The 27,770-nt window shown below is 36.7% G+C and overlaps 1 protein-coding gene across 2 annotated transcripts; it reads right to left on the minus strand.

The window, feature by feature from the left end:
- Positions 1-130: 130 nt before the first annotated feature.
- Positions 131-27,733, minus strand: LOC121409097 (G-protein coupled receptor 143-like). Of its 2 annotated transcripts, none has more exons than XM_041600915.1 (9): positions 27,714-27,733; positions 12,898-13,699; positions 12,203-12,312; positions 11,500-11,588; positions 10,843-10,941; positions 8,314-8,447; positions 3,527-3,632; positions 1,565-1,658; positions 131-702 (listed from the first exon to the last, which is right to left on the minus strand). In XM_041600915.1, exons 2-9 carry the CDS (start codon positions 13,232-13,234, stop codon positions 481-483), a joined length of 1,191 nt encoding a protein of 396 aa, XP_041456849.1. In that variant the 5' UTR covers positions 13,235-13,699; positions 27,714-27,733; the 3' UTR covers positions 131-480. The 2 variants fall into 2 exon arrangements, with proteins under 2 accessions (XP_041456849.1, XP_041456848.1); XM_041600914.1 differs by having other exon boundaries at positions 27,687-27,719.
- Positions 27,734-27,770: the final 37 nt, after the last annotated feature.

The raw sequence follows: 27,770 nt of genomic DNA on the forward strand, positions 1-27,770 counted from the left end.
ATTATATGCATAATTGTTTAATTTGTTTGAGCAGTAGCATTGTTGGGAGCTCTGTCACACTACAGCGCAGTAGAGTATATTTGTATAGTGACTGCGCTATATAAATGGTCTAATTATTATTATTATTAGTATATCGCTGCCGAGCTGATAAAATCTTGTATCTCCAAATTTAAATATTTTGATAACAGCTCAGAATAAGCTAGATTTTGGAGTTATAACATGTAGCAAGCAACCTTCTTTTGCCTCAAAAGAGTTCTTCTCAGCAATCAGGAGACTGTTTTCAGGCAATATGAGACTGCCACCATTGCTATATTTCTAAAATACAGCTTTCTTACCTGCCCTCAAGGCTTCATAAGCCCATCCAAAATATATATCTTTATTTTTAAATGATTGAATGAAATGAAATGAACTAAACTGAACTAAAATATTAATTTGCCAGCAACTTTATCCTGTGTGGCATTCATGTCAAAGCATTTCAATTCAATTAAGAGTATCTCTAGCCCTCCCTCTCATAAGGGGAGTGGTCTCTGTATCCGAGGGAACAGCTGCATCATTCCACGGAGGATGAGAGTGGAGGATTTCTGAGGGCGAGACATAATCATCGCTCTCTGATCTGCGTGGAGAGAAACTCAGGAAAGAACATCCTGTTGGTCCCCAGTATACAAGGGTGTTCAAGAAGGCTTGCATAGGGTTGAGAATTGCCTATCAAATACAAATCAAATTTCATAAAAATTTTTAATCAATATTTGATTTTTTTTTTCTTTGGAGGGGGGGTGAGTAATATAGCCATTATATCATACAAAGCCCCTCGTATGTTGAGTATTTTCATTTTTTTTAATATGAACTTTGAATAGGTTGAGGCTTCTCATTTGGTGAAATATAACATTGAAGTTTCTGCATTCATTTTCCTATTTTTCCAACTTGACCTGTGCATTGGCTCAGTTGGTAGATTGTCCGTCTCATAAGCAGGAGGTGTGGAGTTCAAACCCTGGCCGCGTCAAACAAAAAGATGTAAAAAGAGTTGCTGCTATCCTGTTAGACATTCAATATTTAAGGGATAGAGCCTTGTCGATCTGTTGCTGCACTGTGGCTGCTGGGCCCATGATCAATTGGGCAAAATGAATTTTCAGAATATTTCTATTCTCTAATTTCTATTTCGAACAATAAAATATGGATGGATGGATTTCAAAAATATATTATTCTATTCAAAAAAGGAATCATGAATATTCATGACATACACAAATTTAAACCTGTAATAAACACTATCAAATCAATAAAATCTCAATCTCCTGCCGATTTCTGATAGGAATAAAAATCCTGGGACCACAAGTGATAGATTTTCTGATTGAATAAAAGGGCACTCACCCCTGAAAGTTTTAGCAAGCTTATGCTCACACATATTACAGTAAGCCGTTTCCCATTTAATCCATTTCTTGATATGAAGAATTGGATTTTGTTAACAACATAAAATGATATCTTGATACAAAGGATTTGTTTTGTGTTGTCAACAAAAAGCAATGCTTGATATCAAGAATAGAATGCAAAGAATAGAAACCAATCTTACCATGAGGATCCATATGAATGGGAAGCCTTTCATATGTGCCGGTAAGTTTTTTACAGACAATAGCAAGATACCGTTAACCACATTAGGTAACCAACTGAAAGAAAGAAGATGTAACACTGATAATGTTTTCATTTCAATATCGATAACTGATTCAGCTTTTGCCGAGGTCACAAAAGACCCCAATAGTCCCAGGGTATTTTGATGTTTTTATCTTGCCACGCTGGGGGGAGGGGTGGGGGAATGGGCAATAAGGCCCATTCAAATTCTTGGCTATAGATTGCATTATCGTGATGCGATTACCTGAAAACACATTTTTATTGACTTTATGAATTCACATTTTTGAGCAATTTCGAGTCTGACACAGACCACATTTGTGTTAAATAATTTTGTAACCACGCACCTGGGCGTTGCAAATTCAATGTAGAGAGGGCCATACTGCCCCCCTTCCAATAGAGTATTAAGGTTTTAAAGTCCATAACTATACGGCTATAATAAGCAAAAACTTGGTTTCTAAATTATGCTTTGAGACAACATGGAACTAGATCAGATTATCTCAGCAAATTTGACCTACATTGTACAAACCCATAACCAACATAGTTGCCAAAATGAATTCTAGATTTTTATGGAATTAAAATAGCACATCCTATGTTCTTAAATGACACAAAGCTTGTCAAAATTGAACAACGATAACCCTCACAAATACTTGATTGAATGAAAGAGAAATTCAGTAAAAGCTTCAAAGAATAAGGAGAAAACAAGTTTTGAAGTTGGGATTCACTCAAACATGAGAAGTGCACACTGTGCAATATTTTTGAAACTTCCAAGCAGTCAAGATAACAAGGCAAGAGCGATTTTGTGTCTCGCCCACTTGTGAAAATGACCAGAAATATCGTGATTTGCGAGGGCACGCAACAGAATTGTATCGAAACTTCATTGTGAAATGACTGGGATGATAACACTTGTCATAAGAGCCTTGCACGTAAACTTTAATGTTGACCTGAAAATGACCTTTGACCTTATCATGTGACCTCCGACTGCAGCATAACATGCAGGTCCCCCAAGTCCATCTACCATCCAAGTTTGGTTGAAAAGTCACTTACGGTTGCAGAGTTAGGTGTCATAAGAGAGTCTTGCATGTAAACTTTAACGTTGACCTAAAAATGACCTTTGACCTTATCGTGTGACCTCCGACTGCAGCATAACATGCAGGTCCCCCAAGTCCATCTACCATCCAAGTTTGGTTGAAAAGCAACTTACGGTTGCAGAGTTAGGTGTCATAATAGAGTCTTGCATGTAAACTTTAACGTTGACCTGAAAATGACCTTTGACCTTACCATGTGACCTCCGAGTGCAGCATAACATGCAGGTCCCCCAAGTCCATCTACCATCCAAGTTTGGTTGAAAAGCGACTTACGGTTGTGGAATTATGTGTCATAAGGTTTGTGACGGACGGACGACAGACGACATTTGCATCCCTAAGTCTCGCCTTCACCTCTGGTGGGCGAGACAAAAATGGTGGTAAAGAACTCTTGTATCTCATCTTTTACTTAACTTTACAAAGCCATAATTTGACAGTATAAAGAATAATTACTCTTTCAGATGAGTTAATTTCCCTATTCTAACATTTTGAAGACCAAATAAAATGTACCTTTTCATTTCATTAATTTCAAACAACCCTTTTCTTTTTTCCCCTCCTTATTTCCTGGGGATTGTTTTCACACAAACATATTTATCACAATTTTGATGTATTTTGTTTGCTTTCCTGATAGTTATCCAATAATTCTCTCATACATTTTAGATACAAGAAATTATTATATTTTGATAATTATTTCATCTAAATATCAAACTTAGTCATTCTGAGAAGGTAATGTATCATTAAAAATAGGATGAATAAACAATAAAATGCACAAAAACAAAGAGATCAAACCAGTTACTTTGCTAGTGTCTGAAAGCCTAACTCACCAAATCTCTAGAACAATTACAATCTTGAGGAATTTCCTCTTCACTTGTCTTTCAACCTCCCTCTCCTGGTCTCTATACATTCCTCCTCGTCTCATCAAGGGTGATACTATAAACAACAACATCAACAAAGTTAACATTGTTAAAATTGCATCGCAAGAGAATTCTCCTTAAGGAGTGGAAAATGTGTACTGTATACATGTACAGTGTATGCAGGCAAGATTGATTGAATCCAATGACCAGAGAAACAATAATCTCCATGACTTACGTCAGAAATTGCACAATACTAAACATGAAATTGTGATTAAAACAAACAAATCCAGTCATACATACATACATGTACAGCTTTAATTTTTTGATATGCCTGATACATTACACTGATTTTGAAAAGTATGTTAACACTTTCTATAAAATGGGTGGTTATATCATTCTGGTGATTAAAAACAGAGAGAGCAAACCCTTTCCCCCAAATTTTTGCACATTACAAAACTTTGCATCCTCAAAATTCCAATCTATTGTCCATGTTTCCTTGTTAAGTATTTTGATTTGGATGGAAACTAACAAGAAAATGCAGAATTTCTCTTTTTTATTGACTCTAGGGTCATTCTCAGAAAAATACACCAATTGATTGGGGGAAAAATCGTAAAAATGAAGTCTACAGAATGGGTTGAAAGATGCATATTGTGAAAGTACCATGTATGAGAAAGTGGAAACAGAAAAGGGGCAAGTCGCTGTTGCGTCAATTTGAAGTACTGACCGGATTAACTCGAGCACTTTATATCAACGTTACGGAGGTTAATCGTTAGCATTGCCCACTTATGTTACTCGATTAAATCACTTTTGAAATGATTGGAATTGAAATGCACATAATTTAGTTTCAGTGTGGTATCAACAATTTTATCTCTGAAGCCAAAATGTTTGAAAGATGGAAAAATATTCAATATTGTTTTTCAGAACTAGGATTTTACCAAATAACATATAACAAAAAGTACCATAAAAATCATTGCACATCTTTCGTTCAGTATAATGTTCATAATTTGAATGAGTGAACCTTAAAATAAGTTTCATCCATAACCTGAGATCCTAAGCAATGCATGACCAATGCTGGGAATCCAAAGATAGTCTACCATTAAATTCTCTCGATGGCATTTAACTCTGTCAATCTTCGTTACGGAAGTTAAAATTAAGTTACAAGTTGCAATACTTATTTTGTTAGCTTAGGAACATTCATATCAAGGTATTCGTATATCATTTTTTTTAAGATAAATGTGGAACGCATTTCTTAATTTTCCCACCCCCCCCCCAAATAAAAAAAATTAAAAATAGAACAAGAAACAGAAAACTGTCATTTTTGTTGTCGTTCTTGATCACAGTTAAAATGAGAAAACAGAATAACCGGGCCACAGAATTGTAGTTCGTCTTAGAAGTTTCTGGCCTCAAGTAATCCTAAGCAAGATCCTAAGAAATGCATAACCAATTCTGGGAATCCCAAGATACTTTACCATCAAATCATCGAGTGGCCTTTACCCTTGTCAATCTTCGTTACGGAAGTTAAATCAAGTTACAAATTGCAATATTTATTGTTAGCTTAGGAAAATCCATATTTAGGTATTCGTATTACCTTTTTTTAATAAATAAAGATAAATGTGGCGCGCATAGCTTACTTTTGCCACCCCCAAAAAATGTGAAAACATAACATGAAACGGAAACTGTAACTTTATTGTCGTTCTTGTTCAAAGTTGGAATGAGAAAACCGAATAACAGGGCCACAGAATTGCAGTTCATCTTAAAAGTTTCTGGCAATAAACAAAATATAACAATCGTAGTCCCGTAACCAGGATGAGTTCTCTGGGTTACGAGGAATCCCGCCAATAGCCAAAAAAGATAGAGAGAGAGAAAAAAAACGTTTAAAAGGACATGGGGAAACGAATAATAATAAAGTGACGTGAATGAAACAAGAGGATATCAGAAATACATAAATTATTAATGGAATCTATATGATCTAATCGCGATTTTCGTTTCATTATTTTGTTTCATCGAGATACCCAATTACGCATCCTGTTACAAAAATGATTTACAAAAATTATGAATAGCCAAAATGTTTGATTATCGAAATACGTATTTCATTAATAAATTCAAACAAACCTTGAGTGTTTGAATACCCCTTTCCACGTTTTCACGTAGGTAGACCTATATCAAATATTTCAGCTCTTTTCATGCGCATTAAAGGGGTCATCCAGGCTCAAAAAATATGTTCTGAACAGATAATAATCTGAAAAAATTAAATACTGCAAATATGATCAAAATCGAGCAAGGAATAACGAAGTTATGCCATTTTAAAGATTTGCATTATTTTAGGGGAACAGTTTGGTCTATGCATATCTTCATGAATATCTAAAGAGTTGATTGATGGTGTACATACATGTAACCCCACTTGTTCTTTTGTATTCTGTTGCATGAAATTATTTTTTTATTCAATTTATATCCTCTTTATTTGAAAGTGTGCTTAAAATGACTGTATTTTATATTGGAATGACCCATTTCAGCTAGCGCTTTGCACTCACTGCGCATCAGTTCCTTAGCAAGACATCCATCCCTTTTATGATTACAAAAAGTTAATAGAATGTCCCGGTTTGGGTTCTAAACTTCAAAAAGCGCGCGTTTTACCTTTTCAATAATTGTTTATTGGATATCTTGTTCTCAAATTAAAACGTCCAAAAATGATTGTTTTCAGATCAAAACTTAACAAATTTACAGGCATCAATTAAGATACCCATCCTTGTAATTGGTACAAACACTGTTTAGAATGTCAAGGTTTCAGTCGGAATACTAAAAAAAATCAGCTAGCACTTTGTACTCACATTAATAGTTTATTCAGATATCCTCCTGATCATTTTTACAAAAAATGCTTAGAATCCCAAGTTTTCAGGTAAGACTATGCACAAGTTTTAGCTCGCGCTTTGCGCTCACATTTTTGATCGGTAAAATAACCCTCCTCATCATTGCTCATGAGTCATTGCAAATAGTTTTCCGTTCTGTTTCCTTGTCTATGAAAGTTTTATTGTATCTCCTTATTCCCTTTCTTTCCACCGTTTCTGCCGACTTCAGCATTAGACAAAGCCATGTCACATGTTCTGGAACTAGAATCGTACTATCAATCTCAGCAAAGTACATCAAAGAACTGTATTAACTTCCGTAACAATAATTGTTACGGAAGTTAATGCACTTTATATAGCAAAGGAAGTTAAAAATGTTAAGTTCTAAAGAAGATGCCAATATTCCAAATTTGTAGTATGAATTATCTAAAATTCCAAAAGCATTAAATATCGTATATAATTCGCGGGAAATTGTTTTCGCTGGCAATTTTCCCTCTTTACAAAGTGATGTCGAAAATAAGGTGTGTAATATTAATTTTACAAGGATGAATAGCTATCATTTTTATGGGTGAGTAGGTGGAGGGTACCTTATATGATTTATATCTGTATGATCCGGAGTGATTCATTATAGCATAAATTTGTAGCATATTCAAGAAAAAATGTTACGGAAGTTAATGCGTTACGGAAGTTAATGTCTTTATGCTTTAAGGTCCAACGTGGTCCTTATGTAGCAGCCCTAACTTTTCAAACTGTATTTATTATGAAAGGTGTCTCGTATTCTATATAATGCTGAATTCTCAACAGAACTGCTAAAGTGCATATCTTCTTAAGGTGCGTTACGGATGTTAAATCTGTTTAGTCATACATTTCATTTTGTAAGAACAGTCCTTTATTTTCGTGTAAAACAGGAAACACATATGATAATTCCCTATCAATTATTGATTATTGATTATAACTCTACTTGCAGACACATTATCATGTAATATAATTCAGTTTGAAAGGGAGAAAAGACTTGTGGCAGTATTCGTTACGGAGGTTAAAATAAATTTGGGACAAAGTTAAAAGTGAAATTAATCACAAAGTGATCATCAAATACTAGGATAAGCGCAGTATGTCAGACGTTTACACCATGCTGCCCTCACCAGACATCAATGTAGGTAAGAAATACAGAGTAGTTATAAAAGAGAATGATAGTAAAATCGAAAACTGACCCGAGACAGTGTCTATTCTAACAAAAAGCAAAAATAAAAGGTTTTTGTAATAAAATTAGGGCTTTACAAGTCACTGGTCGCATATGCTTTGTGAAACTAGTCTATTATTGTCATTTTCTTGATAAAAATTTTGTAGAAAATGTTCAGGGTTGTGAAGCTAGCGGCCATAAGATAGTCGAGACACGTTTTTTGTGAATTGTATCATTTTTTTGAGATTGACCCTCTAACAGATAGATTTCTACAGATTTCAGCTGTTGTTAGACTTCTAAATGTTGGACAGGATGGGAGAGGATAGCATTCTACTAAAGCTAAAAAAAAGAAAGAAATGATATGCATAAAAATACAATAAATGCCAATTGATAACTCCCCAAATAAAAAGAATTAATGAGTTGAACTTCTTTATGTTTTCAGGCTCCATTTATCAACATGAAACAACAGATCTAATCAGATTTAAGGAGGAGTTGTAGGACCAGTCAATTAAGTCTTTCATTGACTGAAATATCCTTTAAGCCTATTTTTAATTGAGCTATTTCATACCAAGTTTTGAATGGGAAGGGAGTTAAATTGACCCCCCCCCCTTCCGTTATTCATAACAAAAACATATCTACTCGTCAGTAAAGTCATGCATAAACTGATGATCAGATCTATGAAACAGCACACAGGTAGCCTTTGAAAATACAGGTATGCATCATTGACTACTCACCCTTCCTCACTGCCAGAATATATATGATAGGGTTCAGAATGAGGACAATCACCATAGGTACAAACAAGCATAAGTAGTAGGCCTCCAAGAGAAGCTTATCAATATCATCCCCTTTCTTTGCTGAACAGGCCCAGCTGATTTAAAAAAATATTGAAAAGCAAAAATCAGTGATAATGAAAGAGAAAGGAAGAGATAGACAGGGGGAGAGAGTGAAAGAGGAAAGGGGGAGATAGGGGAAACACAGAGAGATAGAGAGGTGAGAGGGAGGCAAGTGGAGGTCTGTGGGGGAGACTCAAATTAGGATTTGAAAGGGGTGTGCCTCACAAATTCTTAAAATGGGGGTCTAAGGAACTGACTACAAAGTGTAAAATAGATCATAGTTCTTGAGAACTATGATCTATTGGGCATAGTGAAAACCAGGCATCAGAAACTGCATGTACCAAAGTACAAGAGCATGCTTGATTTCAGCAGAGAACCTCTCTTGCTCTTGCTGTGTAGGTTTTGGCCATACCCTGGATCATGGGCACGCAAGGTCCCATTCAATGAGATAAGCACCAACTTTGATGTCTTGATTATTCATTTCTTACTTTTAAATTGTGATTTTCATTACATTCTCAGGAAAGCAACAATGCGCCAATGACAATCTGACCTCTCAATATCCGGACTCACTTTCTCCACATCCCTCTACCATCCTTATGTACACTTGCCCATTTTTATTTAATAAATACGCAGATTTAACCTAAAATCAACATACCTACACAAACGCACACCAATTACATATAATTTGACAATATAATTAACATACGACCACACAAATTCTTATAAAAACTATCCTAGCCAAATAACCAAAAGAACATAGAGGGGACATCAGGGCATGATGCAACCTTGCAAAAGCATGTGCATGGGAGAACAGCTGAATCAGCTTTTTAAGCAAAATTGATCGTGCTCCTTTTACATGAAGGTCACATGCACAAAAAACACAATAAAAACGCAGCACTTAGAATAAACAAAATCACTAAGTTTTATTCAAGAATGAAAATATGAGCTTTGTATTGTTTATTGTTTTCTTTTCATTTCGGGGGAAAAAGCGACACAGGTCTTGCATCACAGACAGCGCCATCTATCATACTTCAGCCTGTCGTCATTCTAACAATGGCTGACTTCGCAAAGCCATGAAGAATGAATTGAGAAACTTCAGTTTTGTTTACTCATTCTCTTTCTTTCCAAGACCTGCTCAATATATTCCTTAATAATTTAGGCAAGTAAATTCTTCCAAGAATTTGACAATAAGTTTAATTTCATTTCCGCTGCCCTGACAGCAGTGAAATAGTATGTAGTTACATACTATTGTCCAATTCAATTCACTTCAATATTGGTTTTATTGAAAGATAACATTGCATAGCAGCCAATAGGCTGAATTGTGTATGTTTTACAGAGAGATCTCACATATCCGGCTATATATCCAGATTAGTACTGGTCCCCAATGTGTCCAGAAAAAAAAAGCCGGACTGTAGTGACTGCAGACATGCCAACCATTACAGAATATTGCATCAGATAAGAAATTACAATGTGAATAAGCAAACGGCCGAACCAAATGTTTTCTTACGAGACAAAACGTGAAAAAAAGTCTTCTGCTCAGTCATTCAGTCCGGAAGTAAACACTGAATTTACATTAGAACACATCTCATTAATATTCTGTAACAGTTGGCCAAGTACACTGTAATAGCAGCATGCTAATGCACTTCCATCAAGTTTTCATTGACATACTTTTCTAGTCACCTGGTCTAGGCAATAATGTATCCTCCTATGTCAGGCATGCTTATGACACATCTTGATTTGAAATTTGCCTATCCCAATGGAAGAAAGGAAAGGTCTTTAAGAAAACTGGCTCATGAAGTAACTCTGAGTTGATCTATTCAAGGACAAGTCCACCCCAACCAAATCATGATTTGAATAAAAAGAGAAAAATTCAACAAGCATAACACTGAATATTTCATCAAAATCGGATGTAAAATAAGAAAGTTATGGCATTTTAAAGTTTCGCTTCATTTCACAAAACAGTTATATGCACATCTTGGTCGGTATGCAAATGAGGAACTGATGACATCACTCACTCACTATTTCTTTTGTATTTTTTATTTGAAATATGAAATATTTTTATTTTCTCGTCATTGTCATGTGAAATGAAGTTTCATTCCTCCCAGAACACGTGGAATTCCATTATTTTAACATTTTGTGCTTCAGGCAAGAAAGCCCAAATCATCAAATTGGTAAAAATTGAAATATTGTATAATTCAAACAATAAAAAACAAAAGAAATAGTGAGTGAGTGACATCATCGACTCTCTCATTTGGATGTAACTGGCTCGTTCATATAACTATTTTGTTAAAAATAAGCGAATCTTTGAAATGTCATAACTTTCTTATTTTACATCCGATTTTGATGAAATTTTCAGCATTGTGCTTGTCTGAGTTTTCTCTCCTGATTCAAATCAACATTTTTCTGAGGTGGACTTGAACTTCAACTTACTCTGGTTCTGTTGTTCCGTGGAGAGCCCATAATCCAAATGAAAGAAAGGCAATAGGAAGCAACCAACTGATGACAAAGTAAAATCTCAGTGCATGTTTCCTACAAATAAAGAGAATAACACAAATATTAAGATATTACAATCCCAAACTATTCATAAATTATATTAGTTTGCAGTATCATATTATATTCTTATTAAACACCAGTTCAAAGACAAACATATACATGTATTAACTTGTGCAAATCATTTCAAACTTATTTAACTCGATTGAATTATTAATTAAGTTAACGATGTCTTAAGTATGTCGACCATGTCAGAGAGGTACTGGTCTCCAGACCATGTTGAAACATATTATTGACATTTGAACAAATACCATGGAAATAATTAAATATTCTCACAGATCCATACATATGATTCTAACTAATAGTTAACTACTAGAATAAATTTTAAGAGGAAAATCAGGACATAAGGTCTGCCCTTTCCAACTTCCATCCTACCTTCTATCATTCCCTTTCTAAAAGAATCCAGCCCTATGATATAAAGTCATTGGTGTATGTGTAATCTGTCAATCTAAATTATTGGTGTTCACTGTTGGCGATCATAATATTTATGCAACAGTTCCTAATCTCACTGTACACTCGCCAAGTTTTTAGGCTTACAATGTTTTTTTCTGAAGGAAGAGAAAGACATCAATAGCATAACATGTTATCCAGACATACGTTGCAAAGAAGAAAAAGTGAATCCACGCCTGCATAGAACAAGAGAAAGAAATAAAAGAATAACACACATGTAGTAAAACACACTTGACTAAATTATAATTATGTACATTTAGTTGTTAATACACCTTTACACCAACGCTACATCCATGCAGTTTTCGCTAGATCAACTAAAATTGGCAATGGCGTAGTTGGAACTGCTACTGCGTAATGAGCACGTAGCGAAAACTGTTATTTACATGGTATACTACGTGGACTTTGAACATGTTCAAAATCAACATAGTAGGAGCGCCGTCTGAACAGTGCTAGAAATGACGCAGTAGGTCTCTGCCAAACTTTATTCAGGCGAGACCAAAACGATAGTATCCTGAAACTTTCATCCCATTCCATGTATGGAAAGATTTTTATAAACACCTAGTTATTTCATGTTGATTAGGCACCTGAAAAAAAGCAAAACTTATCCAATACCACATTTATAATTCATCTCCTCCACAAGTACAAGATAATTTAGAATAGAAACATCCACTTTTGTGGGATTTGCCAAATTAAACAAAATAAGGTTCAAAATTCACCAAACAGGAATACTATGAAGCAAGAGAATCAAATAGCATCTAGTTTTTGTATCAAATGCACATTACTTCCTCACCGTTGCTAGGGTACAGAGCCATTTCCATGTATTGCTTGTTAATTTATTTGTTAAACTCTCATCAGACACAACCAAAATATGGAGGGATTCACTAGCTAGTACTATCAGACCTGAGTAAGGAAGGAAAAAAAACACAAATGCATATATAAATTACTTTATTACAAAATTCATTTCATTATAGGTAAACATTATAAACAATTACATGCATCCGCTGAAAATGATTTAAGAATTATTTTCAGAAGAGCTCAGTTCCTGAAATTTCTTTACCTTACATGACCTTCTACCTTGGTCATGTGACCTGAAACAACTCTCTCTACATGTATACTTTGTAAGTCAAGGTGACATTTCAAAAGTTTAATCTTTGTTAAGATTTCATTGTTGACACAAGAACATGGTCAAAGCTAATTGACCCTAAATAACCTCAGACCTAGATTAAGTGACATAAAACTAGAGCAAGACAGTAAGCGATATCTGATTACCTCATGTCCAAGTTTCATGAAAAAGATACTTTCAAATTTCTGATGACATTTTGATATCCTAGCCTTAGTTGATATTTCAATGTTGACACCAACATCACGAGGCACCAACAGTATTGCTCTGCTACAGACCGTGGGCAAGACAAAAAATGAAGACAGCCATTTCAAGAAATTAAGGAAAGCTAATAGCAAAGAAATAGCAAACTTAAAAATTCTTACCAAGACAAGCCATGATATCTGCAAAAGACAACCAGAAGAGAATCCATTTCTGTCTTATCTCCATCAACCCAGGTCTGATAGCACTCTCAAGGTTAGTTGTATCTCTCCTCCGTGGGAACAGCATGTACAAGCTTCCTAACACACTAATAGCAGACATTACAACAACGGTTGAGTTGTACAGGTAGAAGTACGTTTTAATTCTACTAAGATACTTGTTTTCGGCAGGCACTAAGACAGTCATGTTATAGTTCTCCACTGGCTCTATGTCAGACATATTTGTTTCACTGGCAATGCCAAAGAATGAGCAGCACAGTAGATCAAGTGTAGGAGAAGCCATTCTGAAAATTGATCCGCCAAGATGGTTTCGAGAAAAATTTTGATTAATTATTTTCTCTGAAAAGCAAAGTAAAGAGTGATCACTCTGTCCTCGAAGAGTCTTCTATTTGCTTTTTCCACAAGGACTTTGCACTGGAGCACATGACAGACTGACAAACAGCAATCCAAGTATTCTTAGAACACTTCCTGGAAAGTGACAGAAGTTCAAAAACTTAAAAGTTTTTATGAAGTTATGAACCCATTTCTCTAATTGTTTGCTTTACGTTCCTCACTTCAGTTCGGTTGCTTTTCCCTTAACACAAATGCGACTGTTAAGGGACACAAATGTGACTGATACTTGCCACTTTCACTGGACTTGGAACTGATGACTTCAAACCTAGCAAATCACATTTCCTCTTCTGATATCCACCTAGGTATAATTGGCCAATTACTGCAACATCATCTTCAAAGTATAGAGCAGAGGATCCTAGAAAAAAAAGAGATACATTTACTGTTATCAGAAAGAATATTGATTGATCATACTTTCAGTCAATAGATTATAATGACTTTAAGGAAAGATGATATTACAAGACTGTCTGTAATTATGTTTAAGGGAACTCTTGGAACAAGTTAGCTGACATAATAAAACAGAAAAAATGATAATAAACAACTCTTTTAAAGATGCCCCCCCCCAAAAAAAAAAATGCTTTTAGCATGTTCCAATGAAACTGTTTGTGATGTTTTGTTTTTGTGAAACCTGTAATAACAATTACTGTACCATCCATGTTTTTCTGTTTATGACTCTACCTAACACAACTTTTCTTAATTTCTTACCTACATGTACTTTTCCATTCTTTATGTCTGTAAGCAGAAGTTTAATTCTGTGATTGACCGACTGGGCATAAATATTAATCACTTAATTTGTATAACATGCAGGAAAAAAATGTGCCCAAGTCAGATAGGCCATGCCAGTCCGGCAGGATAACCTCTATTTCCTACTCCTGTACCTGCACTGGGTGTACAGCTAATTTGTTATTCTTCCCATGTGCCTCACCTCCACTAAATTACATAACCCCTGAATCAAAGAACACATCCTGGAGATCACATTTTACCCTCTTCAAAATTCTCTCAATAAAGTGCTTGTCTATGATTAAAAAAAAAAATTCTCATGCTTATGTTATAGAACTTGCCACTAGCAAAGAAAGTGAAATCACAGGGTGTACAACCAAAGATGGACTCTTCACTCTTAAAAACAAAGTCCCCCTCCTCCCCCCCCCCTTTCAAAGAACAAATTCATTTCAATAACATATCATTATCCCTCTGAAAGTATTGTACAAATCCTGGAGGTTCCAAACTTTTCTGTCAAGCAAACTTTAGATTACAAAGTTTCTAACACTGTCAAGTCTTTCTTTTGGAAAAGTGTTTCTTTATCTCCTTGAGTATAAATTTACACACACGTTGACACGTTCTTTGGGTTGGAGCTGGATTTCCTTTTAAATTCATACATGTACATTGTACATGTAGTTTCAATATTAATCAGTTCCCTCATGTATTCATCTCCCATGAAATAATAACACTTATTTTTGTGATGAGCACTCTTAATCCTCCAATTTGTACTATCATTGTTTGCTATACATGTACATGTACTAATAATACTCCAAAACCACAACCTCATATCCTGGGACACAACCTCATATCCTGGGGTGGGCATGGCGGGTGACACAACAGAAACCAACAATCATCTTAATATTGAAAAAATAATATTTACAATGTCATTTAGTCTGTTGGACAAACAAGAACTAGTAAATACATGTACATGTATGGAGAGATTTGCAAAATCCATCATTTATTTCGGGTCGATACTCAATAATTCATTATAAATAGCTTTAAATTATAAATACATGTAGTTGCAAATGCAATTTTAATCAGCACCATCTAACAATCAGTGAATGCAATGTCACTTTCAAATTCTGAAAATTTTCTTTTTCATTCCATGTACTGACATTCTTCTTTTACACATGTACACTACAAATTTACAAACCTACATGTACATGTACATGTACAATTCTCATCTTCTTTCATTTATTACCTACGTGTATTCTGACCTAAGGAACTACTGTAGGAACCTCTGATTTTCTTCCTTCATTACCTTATCATAAAAACCTGCAAACCTCATTCATAATACCTGTACCTACCTTGAATAAAACCTACAATTCTCAATTTTCCATCATTGCCTACCAACCTAAGGACCTACAAACCTCCTTCATTACATGTACCTACAAACCTGCTGGTTCTTTTTTTTTACAGTATGGACCTACAAACCTTCCATTGACTCAACAACAACAAAAGATTTCATTACACATCTACAGACATAATATACAAACCTCAATCTTTCTTTACACTGATGAAACAAAATGTAAAAACATACAAAAAAAAAAGAATTGATGGTTTGGGGAAATCCCATTATTCAAGGTCCCAAAAATAAGAAAACTTTCAAGAAATTATTAGGTTAGAATTGTATTATGTAAGCCTTCATCACATTAGTTTAAACAATAAAACATGACTTTTAAAAAATTACAGTGAACATGAATACATGTAAATAATAATTTACAAACAAATCATATTTTTTAACAAACACCCTCATCAAAATAACTACTTAATAAGAGACTACATGTAAGTAAACCTGTACATATGATAGACTTCTGTTGATTCATGGCTGCTGGGTTCACAAAAATAAACATTGTTCATTTGTTTAAAAGTCACCTGTAACTTTGTGTTGACTAATGTGTCTTACTCTTTAAAGGATTGTATGTATAATTTAAGAGGCAATTTAATGAATTTATACAAATATTTACTCAACTTTTTAATGGATTGTACATGATAATTTAGGAGGCAATTTATACAAATATTTACTCAACAACCCTTGTTTACAGGCATATTGGGAATCCCACAGTTCTAAGAAAAAAGGGAAGTAAAAAATTTGTAACATTGTACAACATTTGCATGCACACAATATATGGGTCAAGGAAGAGGTTTTAAAAGCAGGTTTTGTGGATGATACATGTAGAGCACATTACATAAAAATGATTTATGACTGTTACTTCTCAAGAAAAACTGTGTAACATCACATTAATTCCTGTACATGTATGAACATACATATTTGGGCAGGTCCAAGCTATTGTTCCCTATAAAGCCAAAATTAAATCTTTGCCTAAGTCTAACATATTGTATGTCATTTTAAAGCTTATAGGGCAAAGTTTTTTGCCCTATATTTTTTTTCTTCTGAAAACGCAAAGTTAATGAATGCCAAGGTCACAGTTCCAAGAAATTGTTAATTAGTGTGATGTACGCGACATCACATTTTTTATCTGCAGATAATGCAAATTATATGTTTGCAAACATTTCTGTGGGGACTTGTATTGCTAAGTTAATGCAAACATTTGAGAAAAAAATTATTTTGAAAATTAATCAATTAAATTATCTGGTGTCAGACAGGCAGTGTCCCGTATGTCACAATTTATATATATTTTTTTTTTAATCCAATTAAGGAAAAGTTGATCAGTTTTCTTCACACTTTGGAAGGTTCTAATTTAAATTAGTATACAGTGCGTATCAAAAAAGTTTACACTTTGAAAAGATCCTGTAAAATTATATATTTGTAATATCCTGAACATTTTTTCCACATTTTAACATTGGTACAGATCCATTTAGCAAATGAGGATATAACTTTCGAAAAATATTTCCGCTTGAGTGAGCATCACCTACTGTTGAAAAGTTAGTGAAAAATGATTTGCGCAGAAATTGGAAATAGTTATGCGAATAAAAGTAGACCTTTATCTTGAAGAACACATGGAATTTAGCTAGTAAAATTGATTAGATGATATCTTTTACCTTTTAACTTGTTTTCTTGCCCAAAAGAGTGCATCGTACCACCCCAATCCCCCACACACAGAGGCCATCTTGACGATATTTGCTTTACACTGAGCTGTGATTTACATGAAATGGCTTAGGATTCATTTTCATTTTATTAATCATTGTCAAGCTTGGGAAAAGTGTGGAGGAAACAAGTATCATATCAAAAATGAAATGTAAACCCATTTTAATGACACAAACTTAGTGAAAATGCTGGAGATATCTGATATGAAACTTTGTTCAGATTCAGTTATGTCCCCAGAACCAGCTGGCACACAAAATGGTAAAGGTTGTGCTTACTAAGTGTTGAAATTTCAATTTGGGTGGCAAAATTGTTACAAAATGCTGGAATGTATCCATTTTTTTTCAATTGACTAAAAGTGCAAGGGAAATGTATGAGAAATGTTTCGCAGGGTAAGTTTGATTTTGCTCTTTCCCCTTGACACAGTGTGAAAACAAGCATTTCTGCGCAAACAGATTTCAACGAGCTTTACAAAAATGGACAGTGCTCACTCAAGTGTAACATTCTGTCAAAACTTTTACTTTCATTAATAGATGAGACCCAAACCCAAGAATATATGTGAAAAAAGTACCCACATGTTGTAAACTCTTTAATTCCCAGGTCTTTTTCAAAGTGTAAACTTTTTTTGATACGCACTGTACATCCAAATATTGAAGTAAATTTACTGTATTAATTTCATGTTTAATCATATCAGCTAATTAAGCTTTGTGACGTATGGGACACACCATACTTTATACATAAGATTTCTATGTAATTCTAATTAGGGTTATTTTTCAATTAGAAGCAAAGATAAAGTAAATTGAGATTTATTATTATATCAGTGGTTGAATAATGGTAAAAGGTTGATAATAAAGTATAACAAGGGTGCATATATTAGCATACAATGTTTAAATATGTCTTGTGTATTTAATTAAATCTTTCATAAAGTAGGTCATGAAGTGTAAATTATGTTTTGTTTCATCATATACTATAATAGAAATATATCATTCATAATAATCCATGTAAAACTTAATACTTTGGTATACATCCAGTTAATCATAAATTTTGATGAAATTTCACTTTCCCATTCGTTTAACACTTATTTGCAAAACATCTTTTATAATAAGGTTGTAAAGTGTTTATGTTTTTTTCAGTGTACATGTATACTATTAAAGAAATATATATCAATCGTGATAATCCATGTAAAAATTTACTTACTTTGGTTTACATCAAGTTAATTATAAATTTTATTTTCCCTACATGTATTTGTTTTACACATGGACAAATGTCCCGTACGTCACAGCGCGGATGTTTATATTTCGAGCTATTACATAATAACAAAGAGTTCAATCACTTCATTCGTGGCTTATGAAACTTGATAAGATACAAGATGAAAACATGATGAGGGATTTTCAGCTTATTCCAATTCATAGAGTTTTAATGACAAATTAAAAAAAAATAATAATCTGTGACATCCATTCTTGAGGGGGCGCTCTATGTTCTTGGTGAAATGCTGGTGTATTTGACCTGACTGCTTCATGGCCCCAACCTTAGTGAGAGGGGTAAGTACAAGCGTTTTGTTCTTCAACAAATCACAGATTCATAGTGACATCTATCGACCTGAATTATAGAATTAGAATCAACTGTCAACAATGGATATTTCAAGGTTTGCATGCATTAAGGGTCATTCCATGTCAAATCATCCAATGGGTTAAACCCGACCATTTTTTATTTTGATAAAAATTGGTATGCTTGTTAAGTGTGATCCCACAGCACCAAATTTCAAATTTGAGGTCAGGGGGTTGGCGAGATACGGCCTGTTGAATTTCAAGATTTTCGGCAAAAATGGGCGTGGCTGCCTACCTTTGAACCTCATATCTGAAAAACCACTGGGCCAATCTTCACAAAATGGGTATTGTTGGAAAGGGGATTGAATAAGGATTCCAAATCTGCCATCACTTTTAATATTGAAACATGTTGAGGTGTTTAGACACTTTGACCTTGAAATTGACCTTGTGGATCACATGACCTTGACATTATTTTTCCTGAAATGTAAGCCCCAACATGTTCTTTACAATATATAAAAGTTTCAGAGACAAAATATTTTTTGTTCAGGAGCAAAAAAAATTGAAACTATGCAAACCACTAGAAAATTAATAGTAAACAGTATTAAAACATGTACCAATACAGTATATAATGCATACCAAATAAATATGCAATGCACATCAACTTCTGTCATGCTCTTCTGCATTTTTTTTAGGAATAGGGCCTACAGTAGTGCAGTACATCCATTCATTCTATAATAGCAATACTTGGAAAGATACATGAAAAGGCATGAATGGTCTTTTTTTTATAATCCGGGGATGCAGAAACAGTGGGGGGGGGGGGGCTGCCAGGGGCTTCAGCCTTTGCACTTTTTTCAACAACCATGTACGAGAATGTAAAAATAACCATATGATTATGATTGTTTCATGGTCAGCCCCCCCCCCCCTAGGCTAAGCCCCCTCACTTTCAAAACCATTCTGTGGCTTGTAATTTATGCTTGCCTATATTAATGTTCCATCAAAATCAATTGATACTCGGGCCATTACTGTGAAAATTCATTACGTAATCATAAATAATTTGTAGTATTTGACAAATTATTTATAGTAACGTAATAAATTTTAATATTTGTAAAATAATAATTTTTATCTATAAATGTTTTTTTCAAAACGGCTTCGTTAGCCGGAAGTCATACATAGGCGGTTCAAGGGTCGACGCTAAATTATATTTCCGTTGTTTACATGTGGATCGAGGGGTCTACGCGGCATCAGTTAGGTAAGAAATCTTCATTTTTTTACATTTTTATTTAATATTTTTTAAAACCTTCCTACGCACGCGCATTAGGCATAGAAAGGTGTAAAAATTAATAAAATAAACTTATTTCGAGCGATCATGTTATGAAAAGATGGATTTCCCAGGGAAATCCATCTTTATTATTGTCCTTCGCTTAAGATACTATGGCTACAGTGTCAAGACGTGAATGATGAAGAAGTAAATCTAGGGCCTACATGACAGTATAAAAAACATCAATAAATCATTGCGTCCTCTCAGGCAAGACCTAGGTAATAGGTTATTCCTGTCTAACGGTCATGATGGTGATCCAATAGTCAAAGGACTCTGGTGGAGACTTTGGTATGAACGTATATACAGGTTTATTATACAGGCCAGCTAGGCAGGTCAATCAACAGGCATGGTATCCATGTTGCGGGAGGTGTATGGAGTGCTTCGATATCCATACTGATATCGTAACATCCCCCTTCTTCTGATAAGATTGAGAATTTCAATTTTCAATGATATTGTTTTCAAACAATACTTTTGGTAGTCTGCAAATTTTGGTAATTTGGCTTGGTTAAGATTTATCAGATATAATATAGAAATTGTTTGGTTTGTGAGAATAATACCAATTTGTGATAAACTGTATGCATCTTCAATTTTACATAACTTCAATCTCGTGCAAAACTGAAAATAATTTGGATAACCAGATTGATCTTGAAATCAATATTTCCAAACAATAAGTTTTGGTTATAGTGTCTTTTTGATAATTTCGTGAACACTATCTTGACATACCAAAAATAATGTACAATGTTTATACATGCACATAACAAACTTAAAACTACACTAATGTCTTCAGTGTTGTCTTCTTTCTTCTCTTTCTCTTCTTTGTTTGAGAGTTTAGAGTGTTCATAATGTTCAATCTTCAAACATGAATCTCTCTGGTTTGCGAATAGTGCGTCCAGACCTCGTGGTTTGTGAGTGTGTCTGTTGAGATTGATTAGAGTTGGACATTGGTGTTCGTTGGACGTCTTCCTCTGGTTGAGTTTCTGTGGAGTGGTCTTCTTCGAACCTCACACGCTTTGGAGTTGGGTTGGTGGATGGAACTTCCCTCAAGTGAGATCTATTTCTCCTCAAGATTCCTCCATTCGGCGTTGAAACTTCATAGGACCGAGGTTCTTCACAGACTTTGGATACTTTGGCTGGTATCCAAGTGTTGTCTCTTGGATGCAGAACTCTCACTGGCTGTCCTACATGCAGTGGTGGCAAATCAGAACTTGCATGTCGATCATGCACTTCCTTCATTTTGTCTTGCCTATTCAAGAGAAACTCGGTGGCAGTAGAATCTCTCGAAAGATAGTGACTTGGCAATGTGGTTCGGATGGGTCTTCCAAACAACATCTCTGCTGGTGATCTCAAGTTATTGTCAACTGGTGTTGCTCTCAGGTGCATCATGGCTAGTTGACTGTCTTGGCTAGTTTGAGAACACTTCGTCAACAGATTCTTGATTGTACGAACCATTCTCTCAGCTAATCCGTTGGATCTTGGATAGTGCGGTGAAGAAGTGATGTGCTTGATATTCCACTTCTTGCACATGTCTTGGAATGGTTTCCCGACAAATTGTGGACCGTTGTCGGACACAATCTCTTCTGGTGGACCGAACAGACTGAAGATTCCCGTCATCTGTCTTGCTATAGCTGCACTGGATGTATCGGTTAGCTTCGCAATGATCGGATACTTGGAATAGTAATCAGTAACGAGTAGATACTCTTGTCTATTGAGCATGAACAAGTCAGTTCCCAGTCTGGTCCATGGTGCTGGTGGTACATCATGGGGATGCAGTGGCTCTTTCTGCTGTCTTGCTTGGTGTTTCTGGCATGTTTCACACTGCTTTATCAACTGATCAATGTCCTTGTTGATGTTTGGCCAGAACACTGTCTCACGAGCAAGTCGTCTCGTGCTTTCGATTCCCATGTGTCCTAGATGAAGCTGTCTAAGGATGTCATTCCTTAGTGTCTTCGGTATGATGACTTGACTTCCCTTGAAGAGTACTCCGTGTGATACTCCAATTTCATCTCTGTAAGACCAAAATTGACGAAGGGATGTCGGCAATTCTTGGATGGTCTCAGGCCATCCCTGAGTGACTATTTGCCATAGTGATCTGAGAACAGGATCATTAGCTGTTTCTCTCTGAAGCTCTGTTCTCTTGTGTTGTCCGAAGTATATCAAGTCAATCTGGTGCGAATCTTCGGCTTCAGAGCAGATGGATTCCACTCTGACATCTAGCGGAACATCGCGTGCTTCCTTGGGATTAGGAAGTCGGCTCAAGGTATCGGAAAGAATCATGTCTTTTCCTGGTCGATACTTGACTTGACATCTGTATCCTTGGACTTTGATAAGCAATCTCTGTAGACGTGGTGGTGCACTTCTAAGAGGTTTCTTCCATATCATCTCCAATGGTCTGTGATCTGTTATGACGGTGAATTCCTTCCCGAACAGATATGTATGGAAGCGGTTGATACCAAACACTAGGGCTAAGGTTTCCCTCTCTATGTTGGAATAGTTGGATTGTGCAGTGGAAAGACTTTTGGATGCAAATGCAACTGGTTTGCCTTGCTGGAGCAGGCATGCTCCTAGCCCTTTCATCGATGCATCTACCTCAAGAGTTGTCTCTTTCTTTGGGTCATAGAATTGTAGACATGCACCTGACGATACTGCACTTTTCAGGCTGTTCAAGGAATGTTCATGATCATCGTCCCAGATGAATGGTACTTCCTTGTGTAGAAGTTCTCGAAGTGGCGCTGACTTCTCTGAGAAGTTAGGAATGTATGCTGCTAGGTATGTGAATAATCCTAAGCATCTCTGAACATCTTCTTTGTCCTTGGGTGATGGCATTGATGTGATAGCTTCTACCTTGCTCGGATCTGGGTAGATACCTGATCTAGTGTACTTGGAACCGAAGAAGTTGATGGCTTCCTTCTTGATAGTACATTTGGAGCTGTTGAACACTAAGCCTTCTTGCTTTGCTGTCTCCATGAGTAAGTAGAGATTCCTATCGTGTTCCTCCTCCGTTCTTCCTACGATCGCTATGTCATCTGCGATGCATATGCAGCCTGGCACATTTTGGACAATCCTATCCATATGCTGCTGGAAGATATCCTGACTAGTACATAACCCAAATGGTAGTCTTTGGAAGCAGTACCTTCCAAATGGTGTACGAAATGTGGTGAGATCCTGGCACTCCTCTGCTAGGTGGACCGACCAGTAACCAGCCTTCGCGTCTAACTTAGAGAAGTACTGAGCTCCTGCGAAGACAGGTTGGACCTCTTCCAAGGTTGGTACCTTGTGCGGGCATCTCTTCAAGGCATCATTTAACCTCCTGGGGTCAAGACAAATCCTGATGGATCCATCTTTCTTCACAACAGTGGTCATGGAGCTGCACCAATCGGTGTGGTACTCAATTTTTCTGATGACTCCTTGCTGCTCCATATTGTCCAGTTCTGCCTTGATTTTGTCTTTCAAGTGTACGCTGCACTTGCGGGGTGCGTCTATGGTAGGTTTAGCATCATCCTTGACATGAAGCATTGCCTTCCCTCGGAAACTACCAATAGCGTCAAACTGATTCGGATATGCTTGTTTGAGATCCCTTACACTTGTGATAGGTGTTTGTTTAGGTTTAGGATTGGTTGTAGGTGTTTTGTTGTCCATTGAGTGAATTGTGATAATTCCAAGGTCAGTGCAACCTAACAACCCTAGGATCGCTGGACCATTGACATCTGCGACATAAAATGTATGTGTTGACCATTTTGTACTCTTGTATCTACACTTTATGTCTAGTGTACCCTTACATGGAATTTGTGTCTCTCCGTAAGCTACAAGTTTTATCGTTGTTCGTTTCACTACTGATTCCCACTTTGGACCGTAAATTGCTTTGGCGGTACGTACTGTGATAGTGTTAGCACTTGCCCCCGAGTCCACTTTTAGGTAAAGCTTATGTTGACCTACTCTCTGTGGGCATATTATGTCAATGTTAGCAAATGCTACAGTACCTTCTGGATTTACAACTGTGTGTGGTCCATTAGTGTGTATGGTGTCGAATTGTGCTACGTTGAATGGACTATCTGTAGATTGATAATGATCATGATCTGTGGCAGTATCATGTGTTATGTCCATTTCGCTTATTGGTTTACTCTTTCGACTTTTCGACTTTGATCGTGTTTTGGGTTTTTTTGGTTTACGATCATCAGATACCGTGTCGGATCTTCGGTCATCTGATCTACGATTCTGTTTACGACCACGATCATTTTTCGATTTACGACAGAATTTGGCCCAATGGCCCTTGGTGCCACAGGCACGGCACTCATCGTCATACGCAGGGCACTGACGAGGTTTGTGGAAACGTCCGCAGTTACCACATGCTTTTCGTCCCTGGTTACGCTTGAACGAATCGATATTCTGTTTAGGGTCTAGTGTCTCGAGACATTGTCGGCTCGCAGCAACTGCCTCGTATTTACGACCTTCTACCAAAATTTGTTCGACCTTGTAACCTTTCGGTTGATCTAGCAATGACTTTTGGAATTCGAGACTTGGAGTTGACGCAATCACTAGCTCCATGATTCGCTCATTTAACTCAGCTTCCTCGAAATCGCAATTTTTGGCTTTGTCCCTACACCTGGTAACGAATTCATCGATCGTTTCATCTGGTTTCTGCCTGTACCGCATTAGCTCTAAGCGGTGTATGCGAAAATTGATATTGACCTTTAACTGTGCCTCTAATAGTCTCCATAGCTCTTGCGGTTTTTCTTTATCGGTCTCTGATAGCCCCGATGCATTGATTCGACGCAAGCCTTCATTGCCTACAGCAATCTTGATTTTAATAGCCATTTTTCTCTGATCAGTTATGTCTTGGTCTGCTAGAATCAGCTCCATTCTTTGTCTGAAAAGCTGGAACTCTTCGGGTAGGTCTGTTGCCTCCCAGTTCATTTCTGGATATTTTCCACTACTCATTGTGTATGTTCGCTGTACGTATTAGGTATTTAAATGAATGAGTGTAGATATTAATGTCTGATTATATCCACGTGTGAACGCTCCTTACAGTCACAGGTCGACTGGTGATGATACCTGTAACACACTCACAGCCCTGTGTGAATGTCATTAGGTGTTTCATGCAGTGAAAATGCTGGTCACTCCCACTCACTTCTCACACTCCAGATTTACAATTAATATTAGGAAAATATTAATTCATTGTTCACACTCTAGTCCAGAAAATTAAGTAATTTAGGTTTTATCAACTTTTAGTGTATGTTGATCTTATGATGCAGACCTCTGTGCCAGTGATTGAACACAGTTATAACTTATTCAGGCTATATTTGATTGTTTACAGTTACCGTTAGCATCTCGCTCCTTCTCACAACACTGTGATTTGCTGTGACAGTGCATTGGGTATGCACAGTACGGTACGGTACAGTAGCGATGCGATAGCCGGGGCTAGCGGGCACCCGTTGGGTTAGTAAGAGGGTTATGAAGCATGCGAATTTCGGTAAAAAAACATGCAGTTTACTTCCCAACAATACAGTATCTGGTTACTTGATCCCTGTCATTTCAAAGGCGATCACTGGTTTCAGCTGCCACCATGATCCAATACAAAGGACTCTGGTGGAGACTTTGGTATGAACGTATATACAGGTTTATTATACAGGCCAGCTAGGCAGGTCAATCAACAGGCATGGTATCCATGTTGCGGGAGGTGTATGGAGTGCTTAGATATCCATACTGATATCGTAACAGATGGTACCGGTACATTATTAAATAATTTTTACTCTTGACTAGGAGCCTCCTGGCTACAATATCAAAATCATTAAAAAAAAATTATCATCACACGGTCACAGACCCGGGGGGGCACTCAGTATATAATGCATAGTGGGTTTGTGCCACGGAGGCACTCACACAACATGCGAGGTTAGTAATACTAACCTCGCACAACGCATGTGATTTCATAGTGGTCTTTGACGTTTTCATTCATCATACGAATGTGAGGGAATGAAAAACGCCCAACGTTTCAGTATTTCTCCACTATGGTATTCTTTTTTTAATGATTTAAGTTTGTTTTAAAAAGGAATTGGAAATTATTTATAAAAGTGTTTTTATCGCTTACCTCCAACTCTCAACCAGGATACTCCGTTCGATCCGTCCTTGATACTGCGGTGGAAAGTACGCAAACAACAATCGAAAAGCAATTTTTCGTATCGAACATTCTCAATTCAAGTCGTCAGCGCATAATAGGAAATTGTACCAAAAATCAACAGGTTGCATCTCATGTATATACTTATTGGTAAAGTACGCCATCTTTTGACAAGATGATGATGAAAGTGGATTGAACGAGCAAGAAAATAATGCTGATTGCCGAGAATGCAGCGGGCTTGCAACACCGTAAACAAAGGTACGGTATACCGTAAACAAACGGTAGGCACTTAAGAACCAAGTTTGAAAGGACACTCGTAAAATTACGTTACTCTCGTGATGAATATTCATTAGATCGTGGTCGTGCGTGTTCAATACAAACTCTCTGCATGCATGCACTCAGTGTGTATTGAACACGCGCGACCACGATCTAATGAATATTCATCGGCGAGAGTGACATAATTTTACGAGTATCCTTTCAAACTTGGTTCTTAAGTGCCTACCGGCTTGTGAATAATATCTTTAGGCAAAAATTGATATCCACGCTGATCCAGAGGCATCTACGTGAAGATCACGAAAAATGCTTTTATTTTATTAAAAAAACAGCAAAGAGAAGTCAACAAAAGATCCATATGGTTTGGTAAAAGTGTCATAGCACAATTAGAAACCGTAGCTATGATGTAAAGTCATAGTTATTTGAGCGTAAAAAGGTGTGAAAGATTCGCGTGTACCAGGTGCATATGAATCCTTCACACACGAGATGATTTGAAACCATGGGTGCCGCGGAGGGGACCCCCATTTTTACACCCAAATTTCCGTTCCAAGGCATAGCATTTTTGTCTTATTGAGAAAAAAAACAAAGAAAGCTGCTCAAAGGCATTGCATTTTGTTCTTATCGAGAAAAAAGAAGAAAGAAATCCGCTCCAAACCTTCGCATATTTTTCGTGACGCCGCCCTGGTCGCATTGATCTGCTGCAATTTTGGTGAAAAGCAGCCGCCGGGCGCTGTCCGACCATCGTCTCTGGGCGAGCGCACCCGGCGGAGGCCACGCTAGCTGCATCATGCATGCATACCCGTTCCATAGGGGTGCATACGCACGTACTCACACGCTGGCGATCCGTTCCAAGGACCCCCGTTTTCACAAAATTGTAGGTCTAGTTCCGAAGCCCCTTCCGAGGACCCTCCTTTTTACAATAAGCCCTCTCCAACTCCAAGGCCCCCGTTTTTTGTCTTGCCCGCGGCACACCCCTACACTTTTTTGGTCGAGTGCCCCCCTCCCCCCGGACATGACGGAGCTCCGCTGCTGTACTGTTAGGCCGGGAACGTCCGCTGCTGAGTGCTGTCTATCTCGGCCTCAAAAACCCGGGGAGCTCCGGCACAGTGATCACACAGATCATGATCAGGGGCCGACGCTCCAGGCCTACTACCGCCCGGTTTCATTCATTTCGGATTATAGAACATTACCTTACCGTACTTGTGTAATCACAGACCTGTACCCATACAAAAAAATCTAGATTCATAGAAATAGAGCCAACTTCTTACGAATATGTTACATATTAAAACTTACGAAAAAACAAACATCAATATCACTTACCGGTACCGGTACGACTCTGTCAACAGGAATTACGTCTCCGATATTATTATATCGATC

This window comes from Lytechinus variegatus, chromosome 2 (genome assembly GCF_018143015.1).
Source record: "Lytechinus variegatus isolate NC3 chromosome 2, Lvar_3.0, whole genome shotgun sequence".
Classification (NCBI taxonomy): domain Eukaryota; kingdom Metazoa; phylum Echinodermata; class Echinoidea; order Temnopleuroida; family Toxopneustidae; genus Lytechinus; species Lytechinus variegatus.

Excerpts from the sequence above, each read along its gene's own strand:
- LOC121409097 (XM_041600915.1), bottom strand. The coding sequence starts at position 13,234 with ATGGCTTCTCCTACACTTGATCTACTGTGCTGCTCATTCTTTGGCATT. Across the intron at positions 10,942-11,499 it reads TTCCTTCAGAAAAAAACATT|GAAACATGCACTGAGATTTT; the intron begins GTAAGCCTAAAA and ends CTTTATTTGTAG. Across the intron at positions 8,448-10,842 it reads CACGGAACAACAGAACCAGA|CTGGGCCTGTTCAGCAAAGA; the intron begins GTAAGTTGAAGT and ends TTTTTAAATCAG.